At 37.8% G+C, this 27,386-nt stretch overlaps 1 protein-coding gene across 2 annotated transcripts in view; it reads left to right on the forward strand.

The window, feature by feature from the left end:
• The window catches only part of KLC1 (kinesin light chain 1), a 50,468-nt gene extending 29,645 nt beyond the window's left edge, over positions 1–20,823 (forward strand). The window contains exons 5-16 of one of the 2 annotated variants that reach the window (XM_086612810.1): positions 685–910; positions 1,419–1,506; positions 2,239–2,340; positions 3,016–3,189; positions 3,310–3,409; positions 4,424–4,473; positions 4,562–4,629; positions 6,099–6,207; positions 8,981–9,142; positions 14,405–14,535; positions 18,999–19,065; positions 20,456–20,823. In XM_086612810.1, coding sequence (XP_086468936.1) covers positions 685–910; positions 1,419–1,506; positions 2,239–2,340; positions 3,016–3,189; positions 3,310–3,409; positions 4,424–4,473; positions 4,562–4,629; positions 6,099–6,207; positions 8,981–9,142; positions 14,405–14,535; positions 18,999–19,065; positions 20,456–20,521 — 1,343 coding nt within the window. In that variant the 3' untranslated portion in view covers positions 20,522–20,823. The remainder of the gene's footprint in view (positions 1–684; positions 911–1,418; positions 1,507–2,238; positions 2,341–3,015; positions 3,190–3,309; positions 3,410–4,423; positions 4,474–4,561; positions 4,630–6,098; positions 6,208–8,980; positions 9,143–14,404; positions 14,536–18,998; positions 19,066–20,455) is intronic. The other variant, XM_086612811.1, reaches the window with a different exon arrangement.
• The last annotated feature ends 6,563 nt before the right edge of the window (positions 20,824–27,386 follow it).

The raw sequence follows: 27,386 nt of genomic DNA on the forward strand, positions 1-27,386 counted from the left end.
GTAGATTTTTGGGTGGAGGTGGGAGGGTGGAGTTTGCAACAACCAAAGGTTAGGAGCTACTGGAAAATAAGTGGCTAAGCCTGAGTGTTAGTAAGTAAAACCTAAAGGCTGACGATGGCTTTTATAACTTGGTGCCTTTTCTATTTGTGGCATCCAAGGTGTTTTAATCCTTTATGTGCCAGCCTTAAGTATTCCTTGCTATAGCAAACGAAGCGAAAGAAAAAAAATACGTGTGTTTAGAGAAGGAAAATACAGGGAAAAGGACAAATCGTGAGCATTTCTGCAGGTCTTTGGCTTATATATGTTAATGTTCGTTTCCATAGGGAAACATTGATGTTTGTAAGTGCAAAATTATGATATAATCTTGAGAATTGTCAATGATTTGCCGAGCTGAAAGAGTTTCCTACTTTCTTCATTGGTTTGTTACATTTGGCCCTTTGAGCTAATAGAAGTGTAAAATAATATTGCTACAACACTAGACAGAGTATGAAGAATAAAATGGTTATGTTTTCACTGTCACTATTCAAGACAGCACGACTGCTGTGAAGTATGTCCTAGTACTAATGTTTTGTATTGAAGAAGTAAAATTAAATGAGTCTCATTTTGTGTCATCGAGCAGTAGTATTAGATGTTTTAATTACAATCATCTTTTAAACAACTTGAAACCTTGTGGATTTCTTTCAGTTCAACAGCAGCATAGCAGTGCAGCAGCTGCTGCCCAACAAGGTGGCTATGAAATTCCAGCAAGGTTAAGGACCCTTCATAACCTTGTTATTCAGTACGCTTCCCAAGGTAGATATGAGGTTGCTGTACCTCTCTGTAAGCAAGCGCTCGAAGATCTGGAGAAGACTTCGGGTCATGATCATCCTGATGTTGCCACTATGTTGAACATTCTTGCTTTGGTGTACAGGTTTGTATACTGACATAGATTAATATTTGTTAAATAAATAGTATTTGGCTATAACTTGTTAATGTTCAGACTAATATTTTTTGACTGTTGTGTTATTTTCCATTCCCTGTTTTTTACTAAAACCCTCAAGAGGGTCCTGCAATATGTCTCCCTGTACTAAAAGTCAAGCTGCTGTGTTTTTGCCTATGCCTTTGTTTTGGGAGTGAAGCTATTTTTCATACTTTTTTTCTGGTGTGTATTTCTACTGAGGGAGCATGTCTTGATTACTCATTTACATATAATCTAGAGGTATAAATTGGAGAGGAATGTAAAAGTAGTACATGCTAGTCCTCAACCAGCAAATTACTTAACAGTTACAGGCTTCAGGTTTTTGTTTCCTGTTTTCTGAATGTATTCTGAATTACTCTTGTTTTGTACTAGTGTCTTTAGGCCAGTACTGAAGTCAGCTTCGTTTTTGTGACTTTCTTTTCTGAATCCTCAGTATTAATTATGACTGTTTAAAATTTAGAGACCAGAACAAATACAAAGATGCAGCAAATCTCCTGAATGATGCCTTGGCTATCCGTGAAAAGACTTTGGGCAAAGATCATCCAGCGGTTTGTATACATGCAATATCATATATTTAGTTGTGTTTTTCACTGAATTTTTTTCAACTCATTCTAATATTAAACTCAACAGGAAAGATTTTAAGACCTGGCTTATCTCTAAACAGTACAGGTAGGAGGCCACAAAGTAACATTGCTCATTTTCTCTTAAATATTTAATGTACCTTTTGAGCATTATATCCAAATGCTGTTTCACCACAAATGACTTGCACACACTTGATTTTTGGGTTGCATGGGTTTTCTATGGGAAATTAATTTGTGAAGAAAGACTTTTAATTTGCTTACTCAAATCACTTTATTAAACTCAGATTGAAGGTGTACTTTTGATTTGTTTTACTGCTGCTTTTAAATGAAACATAAATCAAGCTTTTGTATTTAGTGTTTAAAATTAATGTGATATCTCACTTCATTTTGCCTGTGTGAAGCAGGGCAGCTCTGAGTATAGATTTGAGAGGTGGCTTTGTAAGAGGAGAACATATGAAGAAAATGTATGCGCTAAATTACATTTCCACAAATGAAGCAAAAGTATTTGATTTTGTTTTTCTCTTTTCTCATTTATGTGTTTATGCATTCAGCAATGAAATTTGCAAATGAAGAAATAATTAAGAGGTCTGCCCTGAGCATGGAAAATTTGAAAGCATCAGTGCGTTGCAGATGTGTGTGTTTGTCAGATACGTGTATCAGCAAATTCCAGTGTAATTAGTATTTCTCTACTCTTGACAGGTGGCAGCAACTCTAAACAATCTTGCAGTACTTTATGGTAAAAGAGGAAAGTACAAAGAAGCTGAACCATTGTGTAAGCGAGCTCTGGAAATCAGAGAAAAGGTATGAGTATTCTTTTATTATCAGAGAAAAGGTGCTGTATTCTTTAAATTGATTTTTTTTTTTTGAGGGAAAGGGCAAAGCTAAACACTTTTTTTTTTTATGTTTTGGTTGGGTAGATCTTCCAGATAAACCACAGAGTTAGCAATGCCGTAGTAGCTATCAGTGTCTAAAATTCAAACCAGTAGTAAATTCCAGTAGTCTTATGGCCCCATTGGAGCACTCTGGATATATTCTAAATTCTGTGTTTAGTAGTTTACCTTCTTCACCTTTTTCTTTCCCTTTTGATTGTTAAGTAGTCTTTGATTTGACAGGAGCACTGGAATGAAAAATGAACCATCATTAAAATTGATTGATTAAAAAGTTGATTATTCTATGTGAATGTTTATTCTAGTCCATGAGACTGAACGTCTGCATCTTCAGGCTTCTTTATATAATAGGCTGCATATAATGTTATCATACTGCTTACATTATTCCTGTTATGGATTCTTCTGCCCCGTTCTCAGTTCGTAATAGAATTGAATAATTTTCATATCTTTCAAATGCAAATTTTGCTTTTGTCATCTTCATGTTGAATTGACGAGGAATAAAAACTAATGGGGTATTTCTAAATGATGCATTTCTAAACCCTGATATGATGATTGGAGAATGTTTTAATACAAGGTATTTCGTTTTCAGGTCCTGGGGAAAGATCACCCTGATGTTGCCAAACAATTAAACAACTTGGCTTTACTATGCCAGAACCAGGGTAAATATGAGGAGGTTGAATACTACTATCAGAGGGCATTGGAGATTTACCAAACTAAGCTGGGACCAGATGATCCAAACGTTGCAAAAACAAAGAATAACCTGGTAAGCAAATCTACGAAAAAGAATTGAAATGCATCTTTATTCAGTGTGCGTTGTATTTGTTATTTATCAAGCTAAACAAAACAGTGTGCTGATACCTTTTGGGGGGTATTTTGTTTTTAGGCATCCTGCTATCTAAAACAGGGCAAATTTAAGCAAGCGGAAACTTTATACAAAGAGATTCTTACTCGTGCCCATGAACGGGAATTTGGCTCCGTAGATGGTAAGAAGCGTAGTCTCTAGATCTGAATGTGTGTTTTATTTTTATAATTGCTATGAGATAAAATCTGTAGACGTGATTTGTATCCTGATTAAAATCATTGTCTGCTTGAGGTAGACTTAGAAGTGATATTATAGATGTGTTGAATGTTCATCATAAGAAAGCATTTAAGTACAGCAGTAACATTTGATTCGAAAGGAGAGTTTTTCTTACATGAGGCAGGCTTGGTAGGTTTATGACACGCAAATTCGTGAAGCGTTCCACATTTTTTTTTTGGGCAACCTGGTGTAGTGGAGGGTTTTCCTGCCCATGGCAGGGGGGTTGGAACTAGATGATCTTTGAGGTCCTTTCCACCCCTAACCATTCTATGATTCTGTGTTTTATGGATTGTGTTTCTGGCATAATTTATCTCATGCCCGGCCAAAACCAATTTTGGTATTTTTATGGGGGCAGAAAAATGTATGTCACGTTCCAGTCACAGGAAGAAGTCAGTGCAGAATTTTTAGTGATGTAATAAACACATTGTTGATGTGAGTCCTCCATTAATACATTTCAAAAATGAGGAAAATACCCTTAAATTGCAAATTACGCTGTGCATTGAAGTTGAATGCATTTTATCAACTACAAATCACAGTGAAGAATTTCGTTGCATTCTATGACAGTAGCATATGCACTACTTAGTAGGTGTCAAACAGTTGTCATGATAAAAGAAATAAGTGCATGTTTTCTGGTACAGAACTAGTCACCTGACACATCAATGGCAGCATACACTGACTTCAAAGCTTCTGAGAAGTACCTGTTTCTAAGTTCAGATAAGAAAATAAGACAGAATTGTAAAACTACAAAAGTGGTGCATGTTTTATTTATCTACTGCTTGTAGTATGGACAGGAAGCTTTTTGGTAGTGGTAATAGTATAATTCTCTGGTTCGCAACTTCATTTCAGAAGAGTGAAAATCAAACAACGAATACTTTTATAGTTTTGTACTTCTATAAAATGTTTTCTTCTCTTTCATCAGATGAAAATAAGCCTATTTGGATGCATGCAGAAGAGAGGGAAGAATGCAAAGTAAGGCCGTTGTCATAAATCTTTTTTGGAGCTTTTACTATTTAAGTTACAAATCAGTTATTTGTCTTCAATGCTACTTTTGTTTTAGGGAAAGCAAAAAGATGGCACATCTTTTGGAGAATACGGTGGCTGGTACAAAGCTTGCAAAGTTGACAGGTGGGTAATTTCTTCACAGTACAAACAACGTGGCAAGACCCAGTGTCCAGAAATGTCAGATTAAAGCATGTTTAACCATGAAGCCAAACCAGCTATTTGCTTAGGACTGTAAAAACTATAGCATCAAAAATTCAGGCCCCAAGACTGGATGTCAGGAACACAGTAGCAGGTTTCAAATCCCGAGGCTGCTTTTAATCTAGGCTGGTTAGATCTAGTAAGTGACATAAAAATTCACCAGTTGTGTTCTTGGCAGTCCTTCACGTGGAAGCACAGGTCACCTTTCTTTCTTTTTGTACCGTTGGTTAGTGTATGTGCTCCCCTTGCCTCAGCAAGGCCTCTACAGAGAGCCAGAAGCATAAAGGAGGCTGTGCAAATAGCTGAGCCTTGAGTTTTCTAGCTGGCAGAAGAAAGCAAACTTAAACTACCACAATTCAGCATTATTGGAGTTTCTAAAGCTTGAAGAGTATATTTCTGTGAAAATGAAAATGTGTACTTTAAAATGGAAAAAGAGAAACAAGGACTTCAGCTTGAATTTTACTTGGTGAAATAATTTTTGTTTGCTTGAATTTCATTCCTTAGATGCCTTTTTTTTTTTTGATGTATAGGTAGTACAATGTCAGGGAAAAAACTGCACCTAGTACTAATAATGTTCAGTGAGAGTTTTTTGTCTCTTCAGTGTTCGAATTCTTGTAACAAGCAGCAGAACCTTTGTACTGTTGAAATCTGCTTTTTTTCCCCCTCCATCCTGAACTCTGGGTGCAGTACATTTTATTGGTTTATTTTTCTTGTACTAGTTCATTCTAATGCATGAGGAAGTCTTTTCTCTGCTGTTACTGGAGCAAAACTTCAAGCAACAATACTGTGGCTGAGCTAATTCTTGTTGCATCATTGAAACAAAAACGTCTTGTTGGAGTGTGAGACTTGTTAATGGAATGTGCGATATTTTTTCTTTTCCTTTGTTGTTCAAACGCAGTTCGAATGCATAGAAACTGCAAATAGGTGTGACATAAAAGCTGATGAAAGGAACTGTTAATTTGTATTGTGACTAACACATGCTACAGTAATGGTCACTGTATGCATGAGTAGGCATATTTTCTGGAAGCTTCACAATTATTCAGTTGGACACGCTCTGATTGAGCTAAATTTTCACCTTGAGAAAGCATCTGTGAAACACAAGGCTATAGCACTCCAGTTTTTTCCTGGGTAGGTCTAGAGGCGTCGAGATGTCTCTAATGTCCATTTTCAGGGCTGTTGACTAATCATAGTGGGAGCCGTTAATGCACTTTGAAAGGGGTTAACAGATTTTTCCATGTACATTAAGCGCAGTATAGTATATTCCAAGAGAGGCTTATTAAATAATTATCAAAACCACGATAAATACTATATTAATTTAAGTTTTTATTGGTTTGTGAATTGAGAAAAGTTTAATGTATGTGTATATGTATGCACTTTTTCTTTTCTTTAAATAGTCCAACAGTAACAACTACCTTAAAGAACCTTGGGGCACTTTACAGACGACAGGGCAAATTTGAAGCTGCTGAAACATTAGAAGAGGCAGCAATGAGATCTCGTAAACAGGCGAGTATGAAAATTTGCGTTAATATTTCTGCAGCGTGGTCATGCAGATTTGCAACTTGATTATTGTACATGCAGAACGTGTGAACTTTTAGCTATTCAGCTTCTGTTGCCTGGTGTTGCCCTCTAATTTCAGTTTGAACTGGTGATAAACCGATACCATCTTAACACTTGCAAACTGGTTAATTGCTAGGGCAGTGGCACCATGTACTGGGGGCATGATTCAAATTGAGGGTGAAGTTATGTGGAAAATGGAAGAGCAGAAAACAGTGTCAGCCAGCAGTCCTCAATTGGCTCCATGTCCTGGGAGACAGTAGCTAGGAGAAAATGGAGAGTTTATGCTGATAATCTCCTTTGCCAGTAACACTGTTCTACTTTTAATAAGGAGCTGTCAAACTTACAAATGTTCTGTTTCTGCGTACAACTGACTGGCTCCTGCAGACCTTCAGAAGTCCATTATGAATTTATCAGTTGCTGTTTCTGTTATTTGCAAACCAGTGAGCTTGTAGTGATAGGACAAGGGGTGATGGCTTTAAAGTGAAAGAGGATAGGTTTAGATTAGATCCAAGGAAGAACTTCTTCACTCTGAGGGTGGTGAGGCACTGGAACATGTTGCCCAGAGAAGTTGTGGATGCCCCATCCTTGGAAAGTGTACAAGGCCAGGTGAAAAAAAAAAAAAAGGCCAGAGCAAAAAAGTTCCTGGTAAACCTCATGCTCTTCTAGTGAATTCATCAAGAGTTCTCTGTGATATAAGGTGGCATAAGTTCTTTCTTCCACAAAGAAAAGACACAAAACTCGTGTTTGCCAAATAAATGGAATGAAACTGGTAAGGAGAAAATAAGAATCTGGGGAAAAAGTTCTTCAGCAAGAAAAACTCAAAGGTGGGGGGAATAGTTGATACAGATACTTTCTTTTACTGAGGATGACTTTCACATACTTTCACTGAAGGTTCATTTTCAGCACGTCTCATTCAAATGCGATTCGAAAATATGAAATGAACGTGCCCTGCACCTTAACGTATTCGCTTTGGTTCTTAGTTTTACTGTTGCCATTACATGTGATAATTTTTTAGTGTGATCAGATACAACCAGGATAAATTGGCATAATACAACAGTAATAAGGCGACTGGAAGAACACTTAGCTTTAGCTTGTAGTTACATTTATTTCCTTTTGTATATAAAAAAAGCCAAAACAAAACATCAGCTTTTCAAGTTCAAATTTTTGCTGTGAAGCTTGGACTTTATTTGGGAATTTGGCTGTTTAATCAGCCCACCTCTGGCTTGCCAGTACCACTGCAAAAAACGTTACTTGTCTCCATGTTCCATAGAGCCTGCTGAAGGCTTGCTGCTGCCTCTTTATTTTTATTAAGCGTGCTGCAGGTTTGCGTTGGAGCATCGTATGCTATCTATACCATTGTACCATAATCTATCCCATTACACACAGCACTAGATTGGGACATGCAGGAAACAGTGCTGTCTTACTAGTAGCATTTAACACTACCTTCCTATTCTAGGCCATTCAAGTAAAGGAGAACAGACAAGGTTAATGCACGTCCCCTTTAGAGCTAAAAGCAAAGAGGTACTTTTGTTCCCAGGTGTGGAAAAGCATCAGTCCTCCACTTTAAGACCACTCAAGTTCTTTGTTCTTCATCTTTCATGACAGGATCAAACAAACTGGGAAAGTGCAGTTCCCTGTCCCTCCATTATTAATTATTTTTTTTAACATATGTGGTAAATGAGACGATAGCTTTGGAACAAAGCCTAGAGGCTGTATGTGATACATCACCTCCTTAGTGTGGTGATTTTAAACAGTTTTATGCTTTTTGTGTTCTGTGCTGCGAAAGGGATTGATGCAAAAACTGTTCTGGGCCTACGCTTCTCTCCTGTCAGAGAGCTTTAGCCACTTTCCTGCACCATACAGCCACATGGAAGTGAAAGTGTGATCGTCGTATGTTAGTTTCATGCTTCTTCGTGTATAGAATTCCATTCCACAGAGGGCTGTTGTGCTCTTCAGTTAGTGGAAAGCAGCCATATGGGAACCAAGAACCTGATTTCTCCATGCCACTAAAACAACTTTCATTCTTATTCATGCAGTTTACTTTTAAGTAGAATTTTGGTGTGATTTTTCACTTTCTGTGTTGTGGTAGACTTTAAGAATTTGTCACACAGGTATTTAAAGTATTATTTGGTAATTGATGAGCGTTCTTTAACACAAGGTAAACACATTTTATTGACCATATGTATAGTCAGTTCTATTATAAGCTTATTTTCTGTTTGATTTATTCCTGAAGGATAAATTACACTACTGTGCCAAGTATCATATGTCAATATTTTTAAATAACGCAACCTGTGTCTTAGGTATTAGATATTCAGACACCTGCAACGTTCTTTCCAGAGGTGGGTGAATACAGCACCATTTGATAGGTGGAAAACTGAGAATTGCATTGACTGTTCATGATCTATAAATTGCTTAAATATTAAGCTGGTGGCCAAATGACTTCAGGTAAGTGACATGAACACCATGAGACTTTGACAAGTGACAGGGAAGGAGGAAAAGAATGTCAAGTCATGGAATTCTCAAACTGTCTGTCTGCTTCATGCTGGGTTGTTTCCTGAAATGTATAAAGAGCAACTCATCTTAACCGCCGCCCTTTGAAAGCAGAATTGGGGTGATGGAGTTACGGGTTGGTTTGACTTGATAGGGTTATTGTGTGTAAGCTGTAGATGAATACAGCTTGTAAGAAAATAAACCTTTTCCCGCTTTATCTGGTTCTCAGGGTCTTGACAATGTTCATAAACAGAGAGTTGCTGAGGTGCTGAATGACCCTGAGAGCATAGAGAAAAGGCGAAGCCGAGAAAGCCTCAATGTTGATGTGGTAAAGTACGAGAGTGGTCCTGATGGAGGCGAGGAAGTGAGTATGAGCGTAGAATGGAATGGGGTAAGTACAGTACACAGTTAAGAAAATAGCCTAGATAAATTACCACCGTCACAAACATGGTTATCCATTCACCAGCCTGTTTTCAGTATTTTCTCGGTTGATCTACTTTGTATTTTGTAATTTTGCAGAATCAATTAGGAAATGAAGAGTAACATTTTGGTTTTTATAACATATTGTAAAAAAAAAGTAATATTTTAAAATTTTAAAACATCCTTTCTGTTGTTGTCTTGAATGGTGAAATTTCTTCAAGAATCCCAAGCAGTTGTATTTAACTCGAAGTTGTTCAATGCTGATTGAGTGTCCTGGTTATGGTCTGGTGTACAATTGCTTGTCAGTGGTTTCTTTTTACTGGTAGAAATACTCTGGCAATTAACTTACTTTTGCTTTTGTCCTTTTGATGCCGTATTTGCCCGTATTTTAAATGTTTCTTTAAAGATACTGTATCCGTTGGAATCACAAAGAACATGTGCTGTAGAGATGTGTTAAGTGTTAGCAGTTACAGAGTAAACTAAAGTGATCAGTCTAACACTAAAATAATTCCTACCTCCTCCTTACCCAACTTTTTAGAGGAAGGAACGTAACTTTTCAGACTGCTGTACAACCCATTTTAAGAGGTAGTGCCATCACGTAACAATGTGGTAGTAACTGCAGTGTGATAGTAACATCATGTGATACTGGTTCACTGTAAAACACTGATTGTCATAAAGTAAGAACGTATATGTGATAACATACACGTTTTTCTCACCATTTTCCCTTATTTGAAAGACAGGGCAAGCTTTCAGTTATTGATCTCACGTATTGGCTTACGTAGTTGTTTGCTTCTGTCACTAGCTTTCCTGTGCTTTGTCCCGTTGCTGGCGATGGGATATATATGTTGCACTGTTAACTAACTCCCAGCTGCAATTCTGCTGAAAATGTTCTCTTAGATTTTAAAAGTGGTGTTGCCTGCTTTTGCTTTATGGGAGGGGAAGTAGCCTACTTCACAATGTTTAGTGTTCCAGAGTTTCATTTCTCCTGCAATACAATCTTTTTATTTTCTTTTTTTTTTTTAGTTACATGAGACAAAGTTTAGCATTCCAAAGAAAAGTTGATAAAATACATAATGCTTTAGTCTTAAAGGAGAATGTTCTTTCCATCTTTGCTTTTGTCTCTTTATTACTGTTTTCTTGGCATTGGTGTTCTCAGTGCCAAGACAGTCAATCAGCATCTATTGTGAATAATACTGCGTCATTAATAATGCCAGAGTAAGGTTGGATAACTCTTTTTTTAATTCTCATTTTGCCCATTCAGCATTGGAACTGTGTACTGTACTCCTCCCTTAATTTTCGCTGTACTTTGCATGACTATATGTTCTAAATGGATTAAACTTTTTTCTGTTATTGACATTAATTAAGCATGCAGGTTTTGCATTGAAAAGGCCTTCTGGAAAAGCAATAGACAGTATTTCTAGGTCAATATTTGAATCAAACTCAGTGATAAACTGTTGATTTGAAAAATTAAATTTTGATCTCTCAAGGCAAACAAACTTAATCATTTTTAGTGTGCTAAAGTAGCATTGCTTTATTCTTAGCTTCACTACTTCTTTTTTTTCCCCCTCTTAAGAGAAGGTATTTTGTATTACATTTTACATAAAGTGGGCAACACTCTCTCCCTTTACCCTGCCAGTGTTTCTATCTTAGTGCTCTTCTTCCCTCCATGTGATATCATGTAGATTTCTTTTTTACCCTTGTATGTTCCCTCCAGACAAAATATTCTGATTCATAAAGTATTGTAGAATTCTATTATCAGGCAGATACTGCTGTGTGTGGAGCCTGAAGAGAGGCCTGTCTTTTCCCTGTTAAATTCTTCTCAAGTGCTCAAGCTGACTCGTGTTCTTGGCTGTCAGAGAGAATAGGTGGAGTGTGTAAAGCAACAAACTTGAATGAAAAAATTTTGTTGGAAGTTTTATTGTAATTAAGTGACTTCCATATGGAATGTAGTCCCTATTAAGCATTGTATGCTTTGATGTAATGTCTTCCATTCTTCTAAAAAGTACTAAAGTACCTGTTGAAGTAAATCTGTCAGTAACTATTAAAATGGACGTGCTAAGTGAAGTGGTGCAGTGCATATTTATATGTTCCTTGTAAAGTCCATCCCTTAAAGTCAACAAGAGATACTTGAAAATGCAAAGAAATACTTTGTCTTAAAAATGCAAGGTAAAAATCCCAAGATTTTTATCCCTCATTATGTTTGTATATTAAAAATGACAGTGGGTATCTGTAATTGGAATTTTTTCTAAATTGATCTTGCAGCCAGTTGGTGGACAGATAAAAATTTTCTTGGTATGATAGTGTTCAGCTTAAGATCACGTTTTTAGTGTGAGCAAGTATCTTTTATTATTCTAAATAGTATGCTTCAAAAAGACAAGCTTTTGGGCACATCAGTCCACTTTCAGGTGTGGGACAAAAGGAATTAATTTCACTGCCGTAGAGTAGCTGATGAGAGTTGCTCTTCTTCAATAAGAAGTGCCACAGTCAGAGCAGCAACTACACCGTACAGGAGATGATGATGGTGGGAGGTGTAATCAAAAGTAATAAGGTGATTGTCGTTCTGAGTGACATAAAAATTGGCAATTAATCTTTGCCATAGAAATGGATATCTCAGATTTTTTTTGTTTGCTTGTTTACATTGGATTTAGGAATCTTTTTTTATCCTAAGCTCATGTTTTAAAGATATTTTGTTAATCATGCAGTGTTTAACTTGGAAGTTCAATGTTTTTATTTCGTATTTGAAGTACTCAAAAGCTTGTGTGCTTATTCCTAACGTGCTCGTTAGCATAAAAAAAGTTACACTCTATACCTACCAAATTTGTCTTGCCTTTGTTCATTGGATCCTTCTCACCACTAGAGCATCAGCTGGTTTAAAACCATAGAAATAATTAGCCTTGTAACTGATCTAATGCTTCTAACTGGAATTTAGACTTCAATTCATTCAGTTCTGCAAAGCTGAAGTCTCTTTTTAAAAGTGTGAACAATAATATATGCATTTTAGTTTCAAACATAAATACTCGGTTAGATTTTGATCTCCCAGTCATTTGGTAGCAAGGCGTTTTGCCGTTTTCAAAAATAATTTTAATTATTGTTCATTCCAATTGCTATAGGTAGAGGCTTTCAAAACCAGTATCTTAAGACTATCAGTAATGGTTCCTGTACTTAACACTGAGAACGGAGAGCATGCAAATGGAACCACAGCTTATATTTAAAGGTGGATTCTTTCAGCTGGCTCACTGCGTTAAGGAATGTACAGAAGCTTCCACTTGTATAATATATATATATGTATATATATATACACACAGATATGTTTAAAAAATACTTGCGAGGTCAGTTGGATTTTAATTCTTTAAAGGAATGAACAGAATTTTGTCTGGAGGTTAGGGGAAGACCTCTTTCTTCTTGCAGTTTTGTTGCGAGGAAAATTCCTGACAGAAGTTAAAGCTGAAATGAATGCACCTTGCTCTGTTCCTTTCTTCTGTTTTTTTTTTTTTTCTTCTTTGTTTTTGTGTTAATGTCAGCTGAAAAAAAATTCCTTTCTTTGTTTACAAAATGCAGTACTAAAGCTATCCCTTCTTAAAGGTGGTTTTATTTTATACAAATTCTAACTTAAAGAATGCACAGCGTCATTCATGCTTGTTAGTAAGTCGCGTATTAGTGACGTAGGTGAAACTGGCCAAAGATGTACGTTCTGGTAACCGAAGGGCCTGCACTTTGTACTTAAGGGCAGCCCAAATACTCTGGAAAAAATATTTGGGATGTGACCTAGAAATACTGTGAAGATAACTGTTCAAAATTGAAAACTGTTGACTTTTTCCCAACAGTTTCATTCAGTTTTTCTCTCTCCATTTCTGACAGGCCTAGATGCCTTTTGTGATTCTTATACTGTCTCCTGCATGACGGGCGTGCACCATCTTCAAGCTTTAACTTCTCTCTTCAGTACTGACTGCTGTATTTTAGCAAACCCCTTAAGATTCTTGTCAGAGCTACACTTCCCTGTAAACTGGCCATTCCTTCAGTGCTGGTGTCTTTTTTTGGTTTTCTATTTCTGTACCTGTGTAGCTTTGCCAGATATGTATCTAGTCATACAAAATGTTACTACAACCATTTGCTGTGTAATACATTAGTTTAAAAAAAAAAGCGTAACAATGAACCTTATAAGTAGCTGTTCACTATGGAAAAAAGGTAGTTAAAAGTATCACACAAGGTATTATTGAAATGGCATGATGGTGATCTTTACAGGAGAAAAACAAAACACAACGCGTACCAGTAAGGCATGTTCTCCAAGTGCTTTAAAATGTATTTAGAGACCTATTACCTGGTTAACATCAATATGGAACTCTGGATGTCTTCACTTATGGTTATTCTAAAGTAGCATTGCTGTTTAGTCTTTGTGTGAGATTTTGGCAATTATGCTTTTCTCTACTAATCTTGGTGTTCAGTGATTTGTGTATTTGTCTTTCTAACTTCTAATAAACTCACTCCAACTCAGGCGTCTGTCTTTGTCTGCTTAGTAGTACTCTACTTTCTTCTTTCACAATTCTTCTTTCATAATCACGTAGAATTATTATGAAGTAGGAAGTGTTCACTTCTAATCTTACTAAACTGTTGGGTTTTTTTTAAGAGTAAAACATTTAAAAATAGAATTATGGTCAGTTGGAAGCTTCTTTGGATCAGCACAGCAGTGTAAAACATGAATGCAATGTATGAAAAATTAATTTCATCGTGTTTTACTTTTTCTTTGGTGAGAGTTAAAATGAAGCACTGAAATTTAACCTTATATGTTTCTGATCAGAAATATTTTTGTTTAAGGATTTTACGATTAATTAAACATGTTTGCAAGTAATGTAGATGTTTAGAAAGAATAAAAGAGTTTCTTAGATGATGGAATGCTTTTGCTTGGGGCTTGTACTCTGTTAACCACAATGCACTCATATGAAATGTTAACGTGGTGATGGTGAATTGTTTGACTACTGTAGTGGGATTTATTAATTATTATGAATCATGGCTTGAGCATGTCTTCCCATTTTAGAAATCTTTTGTTACAGTTTGGAAGGACCCATTTGTTTTGGTAAAGTTGTAGCTATATGGTATTATGTGTTTAGGTAATTGTACCAAGTATATATGAATAGCAATAAAAAAAAAATTAATTCATCAATGACATACTTTTGAGCCAAGTTTTGGGGGTGGGCAATAAACTCTTGCAGTTTCACATTTGTTCAATTTTTTTCAGGATGGCACTGGATCTTTAAAGCGCAGTGGTTCCTTTAGCAAACTTCGTGCTTCCATTAGACGCAGCAGTGAGAAGCTGGTTAGAAAGCTGAAGGGAGGAAGTTCACGAGACAGTGAACCAAAGAATCCAGGGTAATTGTCTATTCTTAGCTGTGCTGGTGTGCCGTTGTTCTGTGCCCCTAGTGCAATACCTAGGGCAGTGTTTTCCTCTCTGTTTGGCTAACTGCTATCATGTAGAGTTATATCTTAAAGAATAATAAAACAGAAAACAATTTCTTATACTGAAAGTTCTGTAACATCTGAGGGATTATGTTTGCTTTTAACTCAGTTTTTAACAGTGGTTTTTCTGGTTTTACTGCCTTGAAGAATACAACAGTCTCATAGAATTATTAGTTAGTACGTGTTAGTTGCCTGCAAAATTTGCCTTTTCACACAGCAGTAAAGAATGAGAAAAGCTACTGAAAAGCTTGAATGAGGTAAACTCACAACAAACATTTTTGATACAGATTAATACATTTACATATTGCTGTGAGTATAAAGAGAATTACTGACTTGAGCCCTTCTCAGTTTCTATTTTTGGAAAACCTGGATGTCAGAGAGCAGAGGAAAATGTTGAAAATCTTAACGTAGTTGTGCATCTCTTGAATATTTTGGCCTCAGTGAAGTCAGTGGCAAAAATTCAAATTTTAATGAGTCTGACTTCTCAGTCTTTCCTATTTACCATATGATTATGGATTTGGATTTATGTAATATTTCTAATAACTGCATTAAAACCTTCATCATTTATTGCCTGCTGCAGAGAAGTTGAAATGTTAAAACGTAACACTATTTTTCATCCCAGCACTCATGGGTGTTCCCCCTCACCCACAACATAAATGCTATCAGTTTTGCAGGGCTTTTTTCCCCTTGCTGTGGAAAACTGGAACTTATTTAGTTGGCAGAAAACTGTATGACAATGTGAATTTGAACTTAGGCTGTAACACAGTTAAACTGGAGAACCTGGAGTAACTTCTGATGCAGCAGCTGCATCTATGAGTAATACAGTAGGCGATGATGATTGTAACACCTGAGACAGTGACCTGAAGGCAGGTTCTCCATGTGTTCTGTAGGTGCTTCAGTGAAGTTATGCCTTATTTTATGCTGCTGTAAAACATTGTGTACAGCTGCAGTACATATAGAATTCTCTTCCTTGCACACCTGTTTCAAATTCAGCCTGGTCTGATTTTCAGAATTGTTAATTAAAATTTTCCTCTGAGCTGCCATAGATTTGATGGTGAAGGCACTGAATCAAATTCAGGGTCAAAACTCCCTTTGCATTATGTTGATACATCATTAAGAACTGCCTCTGAGAAGACAGACTGGGAATAAACTGTGAAAAACATGTAATTAGAACACGGGAAATATGTAAATGTAAAGTCATTTAAGGAAAATAAGCAAAGGCAAGCTAGAATAGAATAAAAGGAATTTCCTTCTTTGCCTTCAGTATTATTGTTTTTATGTGTTGGTTTTCTGTTTCTATTCAGTTCTGTCTAGAGTTCATACATCATAATGCAGGTATATTCCTGTATGAATAGGTGTATATATTGATTTTTCAGCTAATTTTGTATTTTCTCCTCATTTTGATGAGACATGGAAAGGTTTTCAGTTTCTTAAAAGCCAAGAGTTTTATTCCTTGTTCTCTGTAGTAAATAGAGGCAACTTTTTCTGGAGGTAAAGTAACTGGGTGATTAAAGGTGTAGAAAATTATGCTTGCTTAGAAGTGAAGACATTTGGCTTTGCAGTGTCCTGTGAGAACTCCTCTGTCTTTTAATTTCCTGGACTTCCATAGTGTTACTTCACCAACGGAGAAGTAATCTACCCACGTTAACATTAATTATACTGTGGGGTCTGGGTCATCAGATAAGATTTCCTCAAATAAAGATACGAATGTGAAACAAATTTGAAAACAACGCAGTATCTTTCTTGCTTTCCCTTTTTGACAAAATATTCTTGGGTTTTAGATGTCACTGTAGTTCTCAGAGAATAATTTATTCTTAAAACTTGCAGTAAGTGTATTACATTGACAGGCTTTTACGTAGATGTGCATATTACGTGGTGTAAACCAAGAAATACTACAGTTTCTGTTCTTGTGAGATACAGACATTTTTTAGTCCTAATTTATATTTGCATTTATTACTAAAACCAGGTAAGATTCCTGCTGTTAAAACACCAGCTTTGTAGTTAAATATAAAATTATGCAGTTTTTATTATGCAAAAACTTTGGGGTTTCATGTGTTTGATAGCTGAAATGACAATGCTGTCATAGCATACATGCAAATAACTTGTGCTATGAAGTCAGCTGCTCTAGGTAGGAGACACACGTGCCTCCCTCCTTATCAGTACAGCTCTGCATTCTCAGCCTGTCTCTTTATGAAGGCTTTACTTCAAAATTGATTTACACCTTGTTGCTTATTTTGTGCTTCTGTAAACAGTAATTGTCAGTGCTGGTGTGATTCTGAATGAGAAATGCTCCAATAGAAATACATTAATGTCACAGCAGGAAAGAAAGACTTCGTTTTCATGTTGTTGCTTGATACAGGCTGAAGAGAATAAAGTGGAAAACTCATCAGGGAAATTGTTTCTTTAAAATCATACAAAAGCCTATTTGACAAAGAACAGATCTCTTAAGAACTGTGTTTTTTGAAACATACTATCCCTGAAGCATGGTATCAGTTATTTCTTTCTTTATCATATTTCAGAATTCAGTTCTGCGATAATTGAACTTTGCTTCTCTAGTGTTAGGTTTGATTTTTCACTTTTAAAATTTTGATCATACAAAAGAACAGTTAAGATTTGTAATTTAAAAGGGACGTGGGGGGGAAGCTTTCATTATTGCTGTTACTTATGCACCAGAAAAACGATTGCATGCGATTTGTGCAATCGTGTTTCTAACGTGGAGGGAGTTAAAAGTGTTTTTGCTTGACTAAAGTTATTAATATGTTTATTAAAAAACCACAAACAAAACCACAAACAAGCTAGTATCTCATGTGATTACTTTTTTTTTTAATTGGCACTTCAACAATAACGTAAAAATACATACGTAATTTACTGGTGGATTTTCTAATTTCCTGGAATGTTTTCCGTAAACCTCTGTGCTCTTTCTCAGAGTCTTCTGTAATGCTTTGTTTGTGTTTTACAGATTAACTTACTTTGACTTCCATATATAACTTCTGGTTTACATCTTTCCTTGAATAAATGAGAGGTGTATACCATGCATGAGTCCTTGCTTTGTTGTTGCTAACACTCATGTCAGCTATTTTAAATTGTGTGCATTTGGAATGTGCAAATTTAATGCTAGGAAAAAACAGTAAGCCGGTGTTACGTAGCAGCTGTTGCCTCCATGTGTTAGTGTTTTGTTTCGTTATTCTGCTAAGCCTCTGCTTTATGAAAGCATTTAAAACATGTGCTTGACTTTGACTGTTAGTAGTCTTGCTTTGGTAGAAAGAAAAACTGGTTAATACCTCATGTGATCTGTATGGATAAACCTTTCCGTGTTACTGGAAGGCATCGGAAGTGTGGCAACGGCCAGTTGTCTAAAGCTGGAGGTAGCCCTGCAGGATTAGGGCATCGTTGCCTTGTGAATAGTTCATCAAATAGGTATTCAGAGTCCTCATTTAGTAGTTTTGAAATAGTTGAAGAGCTCGTGAAAAATCTCAGCACACCAAGTACATTTTAAGTAACGGACAGACACTTTGGGATCAAGGACATCAGACGTTCCAGTTGTAGTCACCATGGTGACAGGAATCTTGAGGCTAATCTTGAATTTCATTACACACAGTTTAAGACATTTTTGTTAAATTTTGGATATGTTTGAGAAACGTAGGTGAATTATTAATCCTTATCTCAAACACCAGCAGGTATTCCTGTTAATGCAGTGACATTTTGGCCGTCAGTAGCTCCGGTGTAGGTGATCAGTTTTTCTTTCCTCATCTGTTGCTTTCAGTACAGTATTCTAGGGCCATTGTGGCCACTGCTCAGAGTATTGTAAAGCCAAAAGCATAACCAAAGTTAATAGCAACCATCTTCTTTCCCTTCACTTCGAAATGTTTACAATAATTTTGAAATTGATTCTCGAGACTTACCTAGATGAGGCAGAAAGCACTAAACTAATGTTCATTGTAGCTATTCCAAGTTAAATGCTGCCTATGTGACAAACTAATGTTTCACTTTTTTTTTCCTGAGTGTTCTGATGCCTTTGTAAGAAGCTGCACAAAACTGAATTAGTTAATTAAAAATCAATGCTAAGTCAGTGTATGAATTTGATATGCTTTAAAACTTGAGATTTTATTTTCAATTGAAATTAAATCAGTTGCCTGAAATGTTTAAGCTCTGAGGAGCTTGCAATGTTATTTCTTTTAACGTGTAATTTAGAACTGAATATAAGCATATTTTAAGTCATGTAGTTATCTTAAAGGGTATCTGTCAGATCAGTTTTGGGGCATTGTTCAAACTCCCGTAACGGTGCGTTGCTCGTTGTTATACTTGTGTTTTTAGAGCTGTTAGTTTTCAGCTATTCTGATTGGTTTATCCTTGCATGTTCACTGTCCTGGTTGCAGCATGAAGCGTGCCAGTTCTCTGAATGTTCTTAACATGGGTGGCAAGGCTACTGAAGATCACTTTCAAGTAAGAAGCCCTACAATATTCTTACCAAAATAGGTATCATTAGTAGGGTTTGGGATAAAAAGAGTACGAGAAATAATAAAACAATAAACTCCCAGTGACTGGTAAGATCCTACTTCAGTAAGGTGTTTCAAGGACATGGTTAAGGCGTCATTCTGAAACACTTTTGTGAATTATGCTTAATTTTGAGCAAGTGCTTGAGTCTGACCTGTAAGGAGCACTGGCTTTTATGATATCAAGCCGTCTCTGGCTTCGGACCTTCTAACTATTACAGTGGATATGAAACTTCCAGAATCTTATGTTCTTGTAAATAGTAATTAAAAAACAAAAAAATTTAAAGCCCAGTTACTAATTTTTTTTTACTCCAGCCCGTATGTTGCACAGGGCCCAGTCATCTTGATGGCTGTACATTTTCAGCTTCCCTTAAATACGACTTCAGTTGTTTCTGAGGTTGTACAGGAGCAGTCTCCTAAAAGTGTGTCTGATCTGTGTTGTGCTTCTGCTAATATCAAACCTTATTTTGCGTAACTGCATATGGTGTGCCCGATGGCTGCTTCCCATCTCCTGTTTTTGCCTAATAAGTCACTGTTTCTTATATTGTCAAATAAGCCAGCAATGTCCTGCATTCTAAACACTGCTGGGCATGTTACTAACACAGTAACTGCAACTAATTTTAGGCAGATAAAATTGCTTCTGTACTAACAAAACTGTATGTGAGGATCTTCCTCACTGTTTCTCCTAAAGTAGCAAGAAAGCCCAAACTGTATGGCTCTCATTTTACTGTTGAATGGCGTAAAGGTGTCTTAACTATATGATCTCTAATGAGCGTAGTGCAGTTTTCTGTGGTGTGAAATGTATGCAGAACTTTGCTTAGCGTGACCGTCAGCCAAAAAGAGAAAATTCCAGCGTAAAGCATAATTCTTCGCAACAACAGTGCCAAGGTTTCAAAATGTCATGCCCTAGGTCCCCCTAAACTGGATCCTTAGTATCTAGTCGATGTGACTTCCAGAAGAGTGGTTTATTGTTTGTCCGTACACGGCGATGTTAAAATTAGTTCTCACTTGGGAACTCTTATAGTTCACCTACTGTAGACACTCATGGCAATTCCCATGGATGGGCTTTTGCATTTCTCGTAAGCTTCAGGTCACGATCCTAAAGGGTCTATAGATCCATATCGGTAGATATTTCCAGCTTTGCTAGTTGAAAGCTGGGGGGAAAAGAAGTTTATTACGATATGGGAAAAAAAGCCCCCTCCCCAACACGAACAAGGCCAGTTCTCCGTAATTCCTTGTGTGTGTGTTCCTATTGGTTAAAGCTAGTAATTTTGTTTACTTGCTTGAACTATCTGGACATCTGCTTAATTTATTTGTTTGTTTTTTTCCCCTTCACACAGGAACGAAATAATTGTCTGACAGACTCAAGAGCTCTGAGTGTCAGTCATACTGATTTGGCGCGTTGAGATTCTTGGACAGAAGCTAGCTAATACTCCTTTGGGAATAAAGAAGCACTGAGACCTTCAAAGCTTTGATTCCTCACCATTATGTATAGGAACACCTAGTTTGTAGATTTTGTTGGGTTTTTTCCAGTGGACTGCTGTTTTTACTTTTCTAAATAGGGATAATTTTAAACATGGCATTAGTGGGTATTTTTGTCGAAAGGAAAATGATATAGATATATATTGCTCATTGCACTGCGCCCATTCATGCTCCTTACGTTGAGTTCTTCAATAGATCTGAACATGACAGCAGCCAAAAACCTGTAAAAATATTTAAAGCACACCAAAATGCAATGATGTTTGAAAATGCGGGCAAAATGAAGTGTGTAGCGGTAAATATACACAGTGCTGGAATGAGAAAAGGATAAATTTGTGCATTACTGTCTGAATTCACATTGAGCATACTGTACTGGTGGGGCTTTCATTTTGCACCACTGGTGGTGGTAATGTTAGGAACCTTAGCTGGGAAAACAGCACTTGGACACTTAACCACTAGATTGAGCTATTAAATTTTACGGAAGAGATGGCTGGGGTTATGTTAACGTGCAGATAGCATTAACAGCAATACCTGTGACCATAACTTTGCTACTTGTTGATACAAGTCTTAGGGCACAATAACTGATGGAGACAGGACAGTTGATGTCAATCAGGAGAAACGGAAAATGTTTTCACCTTTACCCTGTACGGTTGAAGAATACTGAAGTTTTGGACTGCAACTGTCCCAGAGCAGCTGCTGTTGCTCTTAGGGAAACGTCAAGGCTCAGGTTGACTTTCTTGCTTGTCCACTGGAATTCACAATCCCGTTCTCTGTTTGCTGAAAGTGCTCCAACGTTTCCTTACGCTGATCCCAAATCCTGATTTCTCCGTAACAGCTGACGACAGCAGAAGCAGGCAGCTGCACACTAGGCTGTTACACTGTGGAGTAGCTGCTGTGCAAAGGACCACTCGAATCGGAAGGGCCCCAGTGGTAGCACTAGGTGGCCATAAGTGACCGCAGATCTATGTTAAATCTACTTACGGTTAATATATATGCTGTCTGTATACAGGACTGCTGCTGGAACTAAGTATGTATGTTTTAAATATTTTATAGGCACTAGTATTTCCTTTTGCTTTTCTGTAAAGCCTGTAATTTTGTTCATCTTTTGTAAAAATTCTTACTTATGTGAAGTTGGATGAGAAAGTAAACAAAAAAAGTGTGTGTGTGTGTACAAACGTATTTGTGGTTATAGTTGCGAGTTGGAAAATGCCGAACAAAATTAACTTAGGGAAAAGCTGGAATATTCATCCAAGGTTAGCACCAACTGAAGGAGGCAAAACATAGGGACATAAGCAAGTTTTAGTATTTAAACAGGCTGTGAAGAGTCACTAGAATTAGTACTTTTTAGAAGTATTTGACTGGCTTTGCATCTGGTTTTAAGTTGGTCACAATAACTGATGCAGAAATTGTGTACGTCGTGCACTTCACTATGTTTACCAGGAGGTACCATCTCTTCAAGGAAAGCTGTGTTTGGTGTACCTGCTGCGGAGAGAGTTTGGAAACGGTGGGACGTGATGCTGCTAATACGTAGAAGTTTTAGCACAGAATAGTGCAATTCATTAATGAACTTGAGCAAGAGCAGATGATTGCTCAGTTATCTTAACAATATGTGCTCCTATGATGTAGACTCTTGTTTTAATCTTTTTATTAAGAGCTTTTTATATGAAAATATACATAATATATATATATACTTCCCTTCCCTTCCCCCCCCAAAGCCAAACCGGTTAGATGTGCCCATTGGTGAATTTGGTTCTCTGCACCAAGCCCGACGGCGCTGGCTCTGCGTGCAGAGCCGTAGGTGGGCTGCCGAGCTGGCTGGGTGCCCGTGTCCAGCCCGCCAGCAGCCCAGGGAGACGGCCGGCCGGAGCCATGCCGCAGCTGTCGCCCCGCCGAACCGCCGGCGATGGTGTCGCCTGTCCCTGCGGCCGTGCCCGGGACGCCCTTGCTGCAGACACCCCTGGCAGTCAGCCGGCTTCACGCCAGCGCCATGCTGCCGCTGCAGGAGGGGCTCAGTGGGCCTTGTGGCACAGGGGTCTGTAGAGCTCAGTGGATCACACACAGACCATTAAAAAAGTCTGGCTTCCAGAAAAACCCATAAAACCCTCTGGATACAGACGGACTTCGGTAATAAGGAATTACCTGAACTGAAGAATGTGTTGTCTACATTCATTTTTGAACTTTGAAGGAAACTTATTTTTGCAGCCTCTCAAAAAAAAAAACCAACAAACACCCAAACCCCAGCCAACTTGTGTAACTAGCAATAAAATATTTAACCATGCTGGATTACAATGTATATTAAGTTTTTAAAATGCAAGACCATGGTAATGTGATGGTGATAGCAATGGAACTTTCTCGTTTAGGGTCTTACTGTTGGTGGCATTACTAGTACTGTGCTTTTAAACGTTTTAAACCTTTCTATAGTATTTTAAAGTGTGTTGGATGATTAAACTGTTGAGCTACTGCTTATTAAACAATTCTTGCGTTTAAAAGGTTAATTTTTTTTCAGAGAAGAAACAAATTTCAAGACATCTCTGATCCATAAATTCATAAATGATAGCCAAGTCTCTACGGTTACAAGCCAGTGAGCTGTTTGCAGTTTGAGGGAAACCTTGTCAAGGACAAAACCAATTAGACCTTAAGGTCAACCTTCCTTGTGTTTGCATCATGAATTAATTACTGTCAGGACATGGTTTGTATACATTTAAATTGCAGGTGGGCTTCTCAGTTGGCTTTTATGCAAGATTCCTTTGTTCCAGGTTTAGCTAACACTATGCATAAAGGATGATACTAGAATACCTAATTGCAGGATTCTTGGATGCATTCAGTGCAGAATGAAATCAGTGGCTCTGATGAAACAGAAAACTAGAAGAGACCTTCAAAACTGCCACACGTCGACTTAAAAACTGCAACCTTGGCAGTGCTATTTTGGTTTTAATCAAGCGTGTTTGTCCTTGCCCAGAACTTTAGAAAGGTATTAAGGACTCCAGATTAGGCCTCCAGATCTCTCACAAGCAGTGGCTGGTTCTCCCGGGGTGTACAGGCAGCAAGGGCCACGAGTGGGATGAATCATGCGTTGACTTGTCACTGACAGAAAGGTGCCTGTTGCCCTTCTGTCTCCCAGGATGTGCAGTCGTCCACAGGGACACTGGCAATGGTTGGTCTTGAGTTTAGAGCTTATTAAATCTTGTTGTAAAATGTCACTGTTTCATGATTTGCTCCTCTTTCAGAGGAATAACTGAACTCTTGCTGTGATGTTTGTGCTTGCAGTACTGCAGTGATAGAACATAGCACTTGAACCAACAGAAAAACAATTGGACACGTTATCCAGAATTTGTACCTTCTCTTAAAACAAACAACACCCGCCAAGCCCTCCTGAATGGTAGTAAATTAAAATGGTAAAAAGTAAAGTAAAATGGTTTTAAGCTTGAGAAGCATTTGTGCTTGAATTGTACCATTTGAATCCAGTAATTCTGAAAATGGTGTGGTTCTGTTGTAAATACATAGTAAAAGGGGTGTGCAGTGTTGTGTTGAAAGTGTGTTTACAGTACTTGATGAGTTCAAGTTACCGTAGTTTTTGTTATGCAGGTCGTGCATTTTGTCTGAAAGCTGCTAAGAGAATTGCATTTTTTGGTAACATTAGCCTGTACTGAGAGAATAAATGTTAAAAGATGTGATGCTGTGAAGTTTACAGTTTCATTGTAGCAACTTTACATTATCACAGACTTGCAGAACTATTGGTATAAACATTGGATTTTTTCTTTTTAATAGTTTAGAATTGAGGGAAATCTATGTTTCATTATTCCTCCCCCTGCCTCCAAACCATTCACAATAGTCTCACTACACTGAACAGTCAAGGTCAATTGTTTTAAAAAACCCCCCAAAACCCCAAACAAACAAAAAAACCCACCAAAGCCCAAAACAATGAAGCAAGAAGCAAAAAGCAGTGCCCACCATCTGATAGAGGTCAAAAGACCTGAGTTGTTGGGAAAGTGCTTCCACTCATGGTGAAGCTGCAGAACTGTTGTTCAGTTATGGCTGCTTTTAAGTAAGAAATATTTAGAGAATCATAGTTGGAAGTTCATTTAATGCTCCAGCTACATCAGAAAGCTCAAGGCTGCTGCAGTGGTTGTGCTGGCACACAGAACTGAGAGAGGCTGAAAACTGTGTACAGCATCGAACAAGCCAAGTGAAGCAGTTTTTAAAACCAGATCAATCCTTGGGCTCCCTCCATTTATACTCGTCACAATTCAGCATGGAAAGTTAATGAGTCGTTACTTTTAAATTATGTAGAAGCATTATGCAGTGGTGGTGGTAGGTTCTAGTGCAGCTAAGCCTGGTGAGTTCTGTGCAGTCAGGAACGGTGTTTTCTGTTTTCTAGGACCTGGTTTAAATAGCAAAACTAAAACCCAACAACAGTAAAATCAGAAAACCATTTGTAATGTCAATGTATCTTCCTTAAGGTGAACTTTCATTCCAAGATTGGCTTTAAGATGCTGCATTTTGATCTCCATGTGTAGTTCAAGGCCAGGTTGGATGAGGCTTTGGGCAACCTGGTATAGTGGAGGGTTTCCCTGCCCATGGCGGGGGGTTGGAACTAGATGATCTTTGAGGTCCCTTGCAACCCAAACCATTCTATGATTCCATGATTCCTGCTTGTCACAGCTATGGATGGAATCCCATTTGGAGTTGACCTGTTTGTCTTCCCCCATAAAACTTTGTTGAAAATAAACTTCCACAAGTGTTACTTGTAACGAATAGTAGTAATTCACTGTAATGTCATCAAGAAACCTGTAATGTTCAGTGTGTTTTGCAAGTGAATTTGGTTCTACTTTTCCCAAGCAATGTTTCCAGAACCCTATATGATCTTTCTGTTGAAAAAGGCCTCTTTAAATACATCACAGATCTGTAGATCAATTTGAAACTGTGTAAAAGTTTCTCAAGTGTCATTTAACGTTTCTTTTCAAAGCGTAGAAAAGTATATAAATGTAGTCTTACAGGTTAAAGACGATATACATCCTAGAATGTAAATCTTTGTAAAAATTAACTTCAGTTTTTTCCTGTATAGAAACAAATCTCAGTTGTGAAATCCAAAGATGAATAAAGCTGTATAAAGGGAAGGTTCTTAAATTGCATTTATTAAACCGTAAGCCTGTTTCAACACACAAGGCTTCAAGGAGGGCAGATGCTTCATTCAGTCTTCATGAGGGTTTGTACCCCGAAGCTGTACTCGTGCCACATGAACAGCATTGTAGATTTCTGACTGTAGGTGTGAGTAACTGAAGGAAGGGTAGAAACTGCAGATGAGCATTCAGCTGCTGCGAGTGACTGTTGACTACAAGCTGGGGAGTCAGTCGTGTTTGAGAGGTTCAGGGTTTGCGTGATGATGAGCTGGGACACGTACCGTAACATGCTCTGACTCAGGTGTACCTCCATCTCGAGAGTTACATAAGAACCAACATGAGCAGCGACAGGAAGACTTGCTCAGGTAAGCTGGTACTTAAGTTTGTTGGTAAAAGTGTTTTTCATCAGGTAAATTGGGACTTGGGTTACAGACCCATCTGTGATTCTTTTAACACTTACATCTTACTCCTGCGAGCAGCCATGTTGTAAAAGCAGCCATCAGAATACTACAAAACTGAGCCTTGTGACGTGTCAGACTGTTCCAAATATGGTTCGGAGGGAGGCAAGCTGCAACTGGAGCCTGGGCCTTGATGACTCTTTTCCAAATGACTGTGGAGTAGGGGTTGACCAACTCTCCTTCATCTGCTACATCAGTCCGAGCAATATGTTGGCTAAAGTTCCTGTCCCAGATAAACAGGCTAGGAATAGAAGAGAACAACTGGAGTGTTAACTATGCTGTATTAGTTTACCTTCATTAAAATTGTTAGGAAGGAGGCATGGAACATAAGGGTTTGAAGACTGAGGCAGCCATGCCTCTGAGCTATAGCACACTCACTTTTTCCTTAGATTGCACACACAAGAACTTCCAAGGTTCATGGTTGGATTTTATTTAAAAACACCAGAGAGCATGGTTATTTTCAAATACAAAGAATGAAGACATTTTAGAAAAAAGAGACAATTTGTTACACTATTTGCACAAGGTCCCCTTCGATGACTGAAGGAATCTCAGCAGGCATTGAAAGCAACTTGTCTTTCTGCTTGCTTAAGAGTTCTCTCCCTTCAGCTTCAAGGCATGACTGGGCCAGTGCTCCTCAAGAACTTCCTGAGGCAGACACACAGGCCCTCTCTTCCTGGGTCTCTTTTCCTTGTGTCGTACTCAGTTCTCCTCTAAGAAGTCTTCTGCCAGAGAGTACAGCTAGACAAAACTCTGCCTTTCTGCTACCCAGCTGCATGCTCCCGCTAGAAAAGGTGTATATCCTGAAAGGGTGTTACTGGGGAGAAAGGGGAAAGGTAGAGGAGGTGGCTGTTTCACTAATATAGCGTACCTGAAGAACACACGGAATGTGTCTGGACTTGTCTTTAACCAAGTGATAGTCAGTCCTCTGAACTTGTATTTATGGACAAGATTTTATTGTTTAGACTACAGAGAACAAAAGGTTCTCCTTTGCCAAAAGACAGAACTAAGCAATGTAACCACACAGAAGAACGTAAGACTCTGGTAGATGTCTTGTTTGGGCAGCCTGGGGAAGCAGGCAGAAGGAGGAGGAAAGCTGAAAGCATCATACATGATAAGAGCAGGCACTCACACACGGCAGGCCAAATAAGGCCTTTGGAAAACGTGCATGACTAACTTCATCTAGATTCCTTTCACACTGAATGCAGCAAAACAAA

The sequence above is a fragment of the Tauraco erythrolophus genome, chromosome 6 (genome assembly GCF_009769465.1).
Source record: "Tauraco erythrolophus isolate bTauEry1 chromosome 6, bTauEry1.pri, whole genome shotgun sequence".
NCBI lineage: Eukaryota > Metazoa > Chordata > Aves > Musophagiformes > Musophagidae > Tauraco > Tauraco erythrolophus.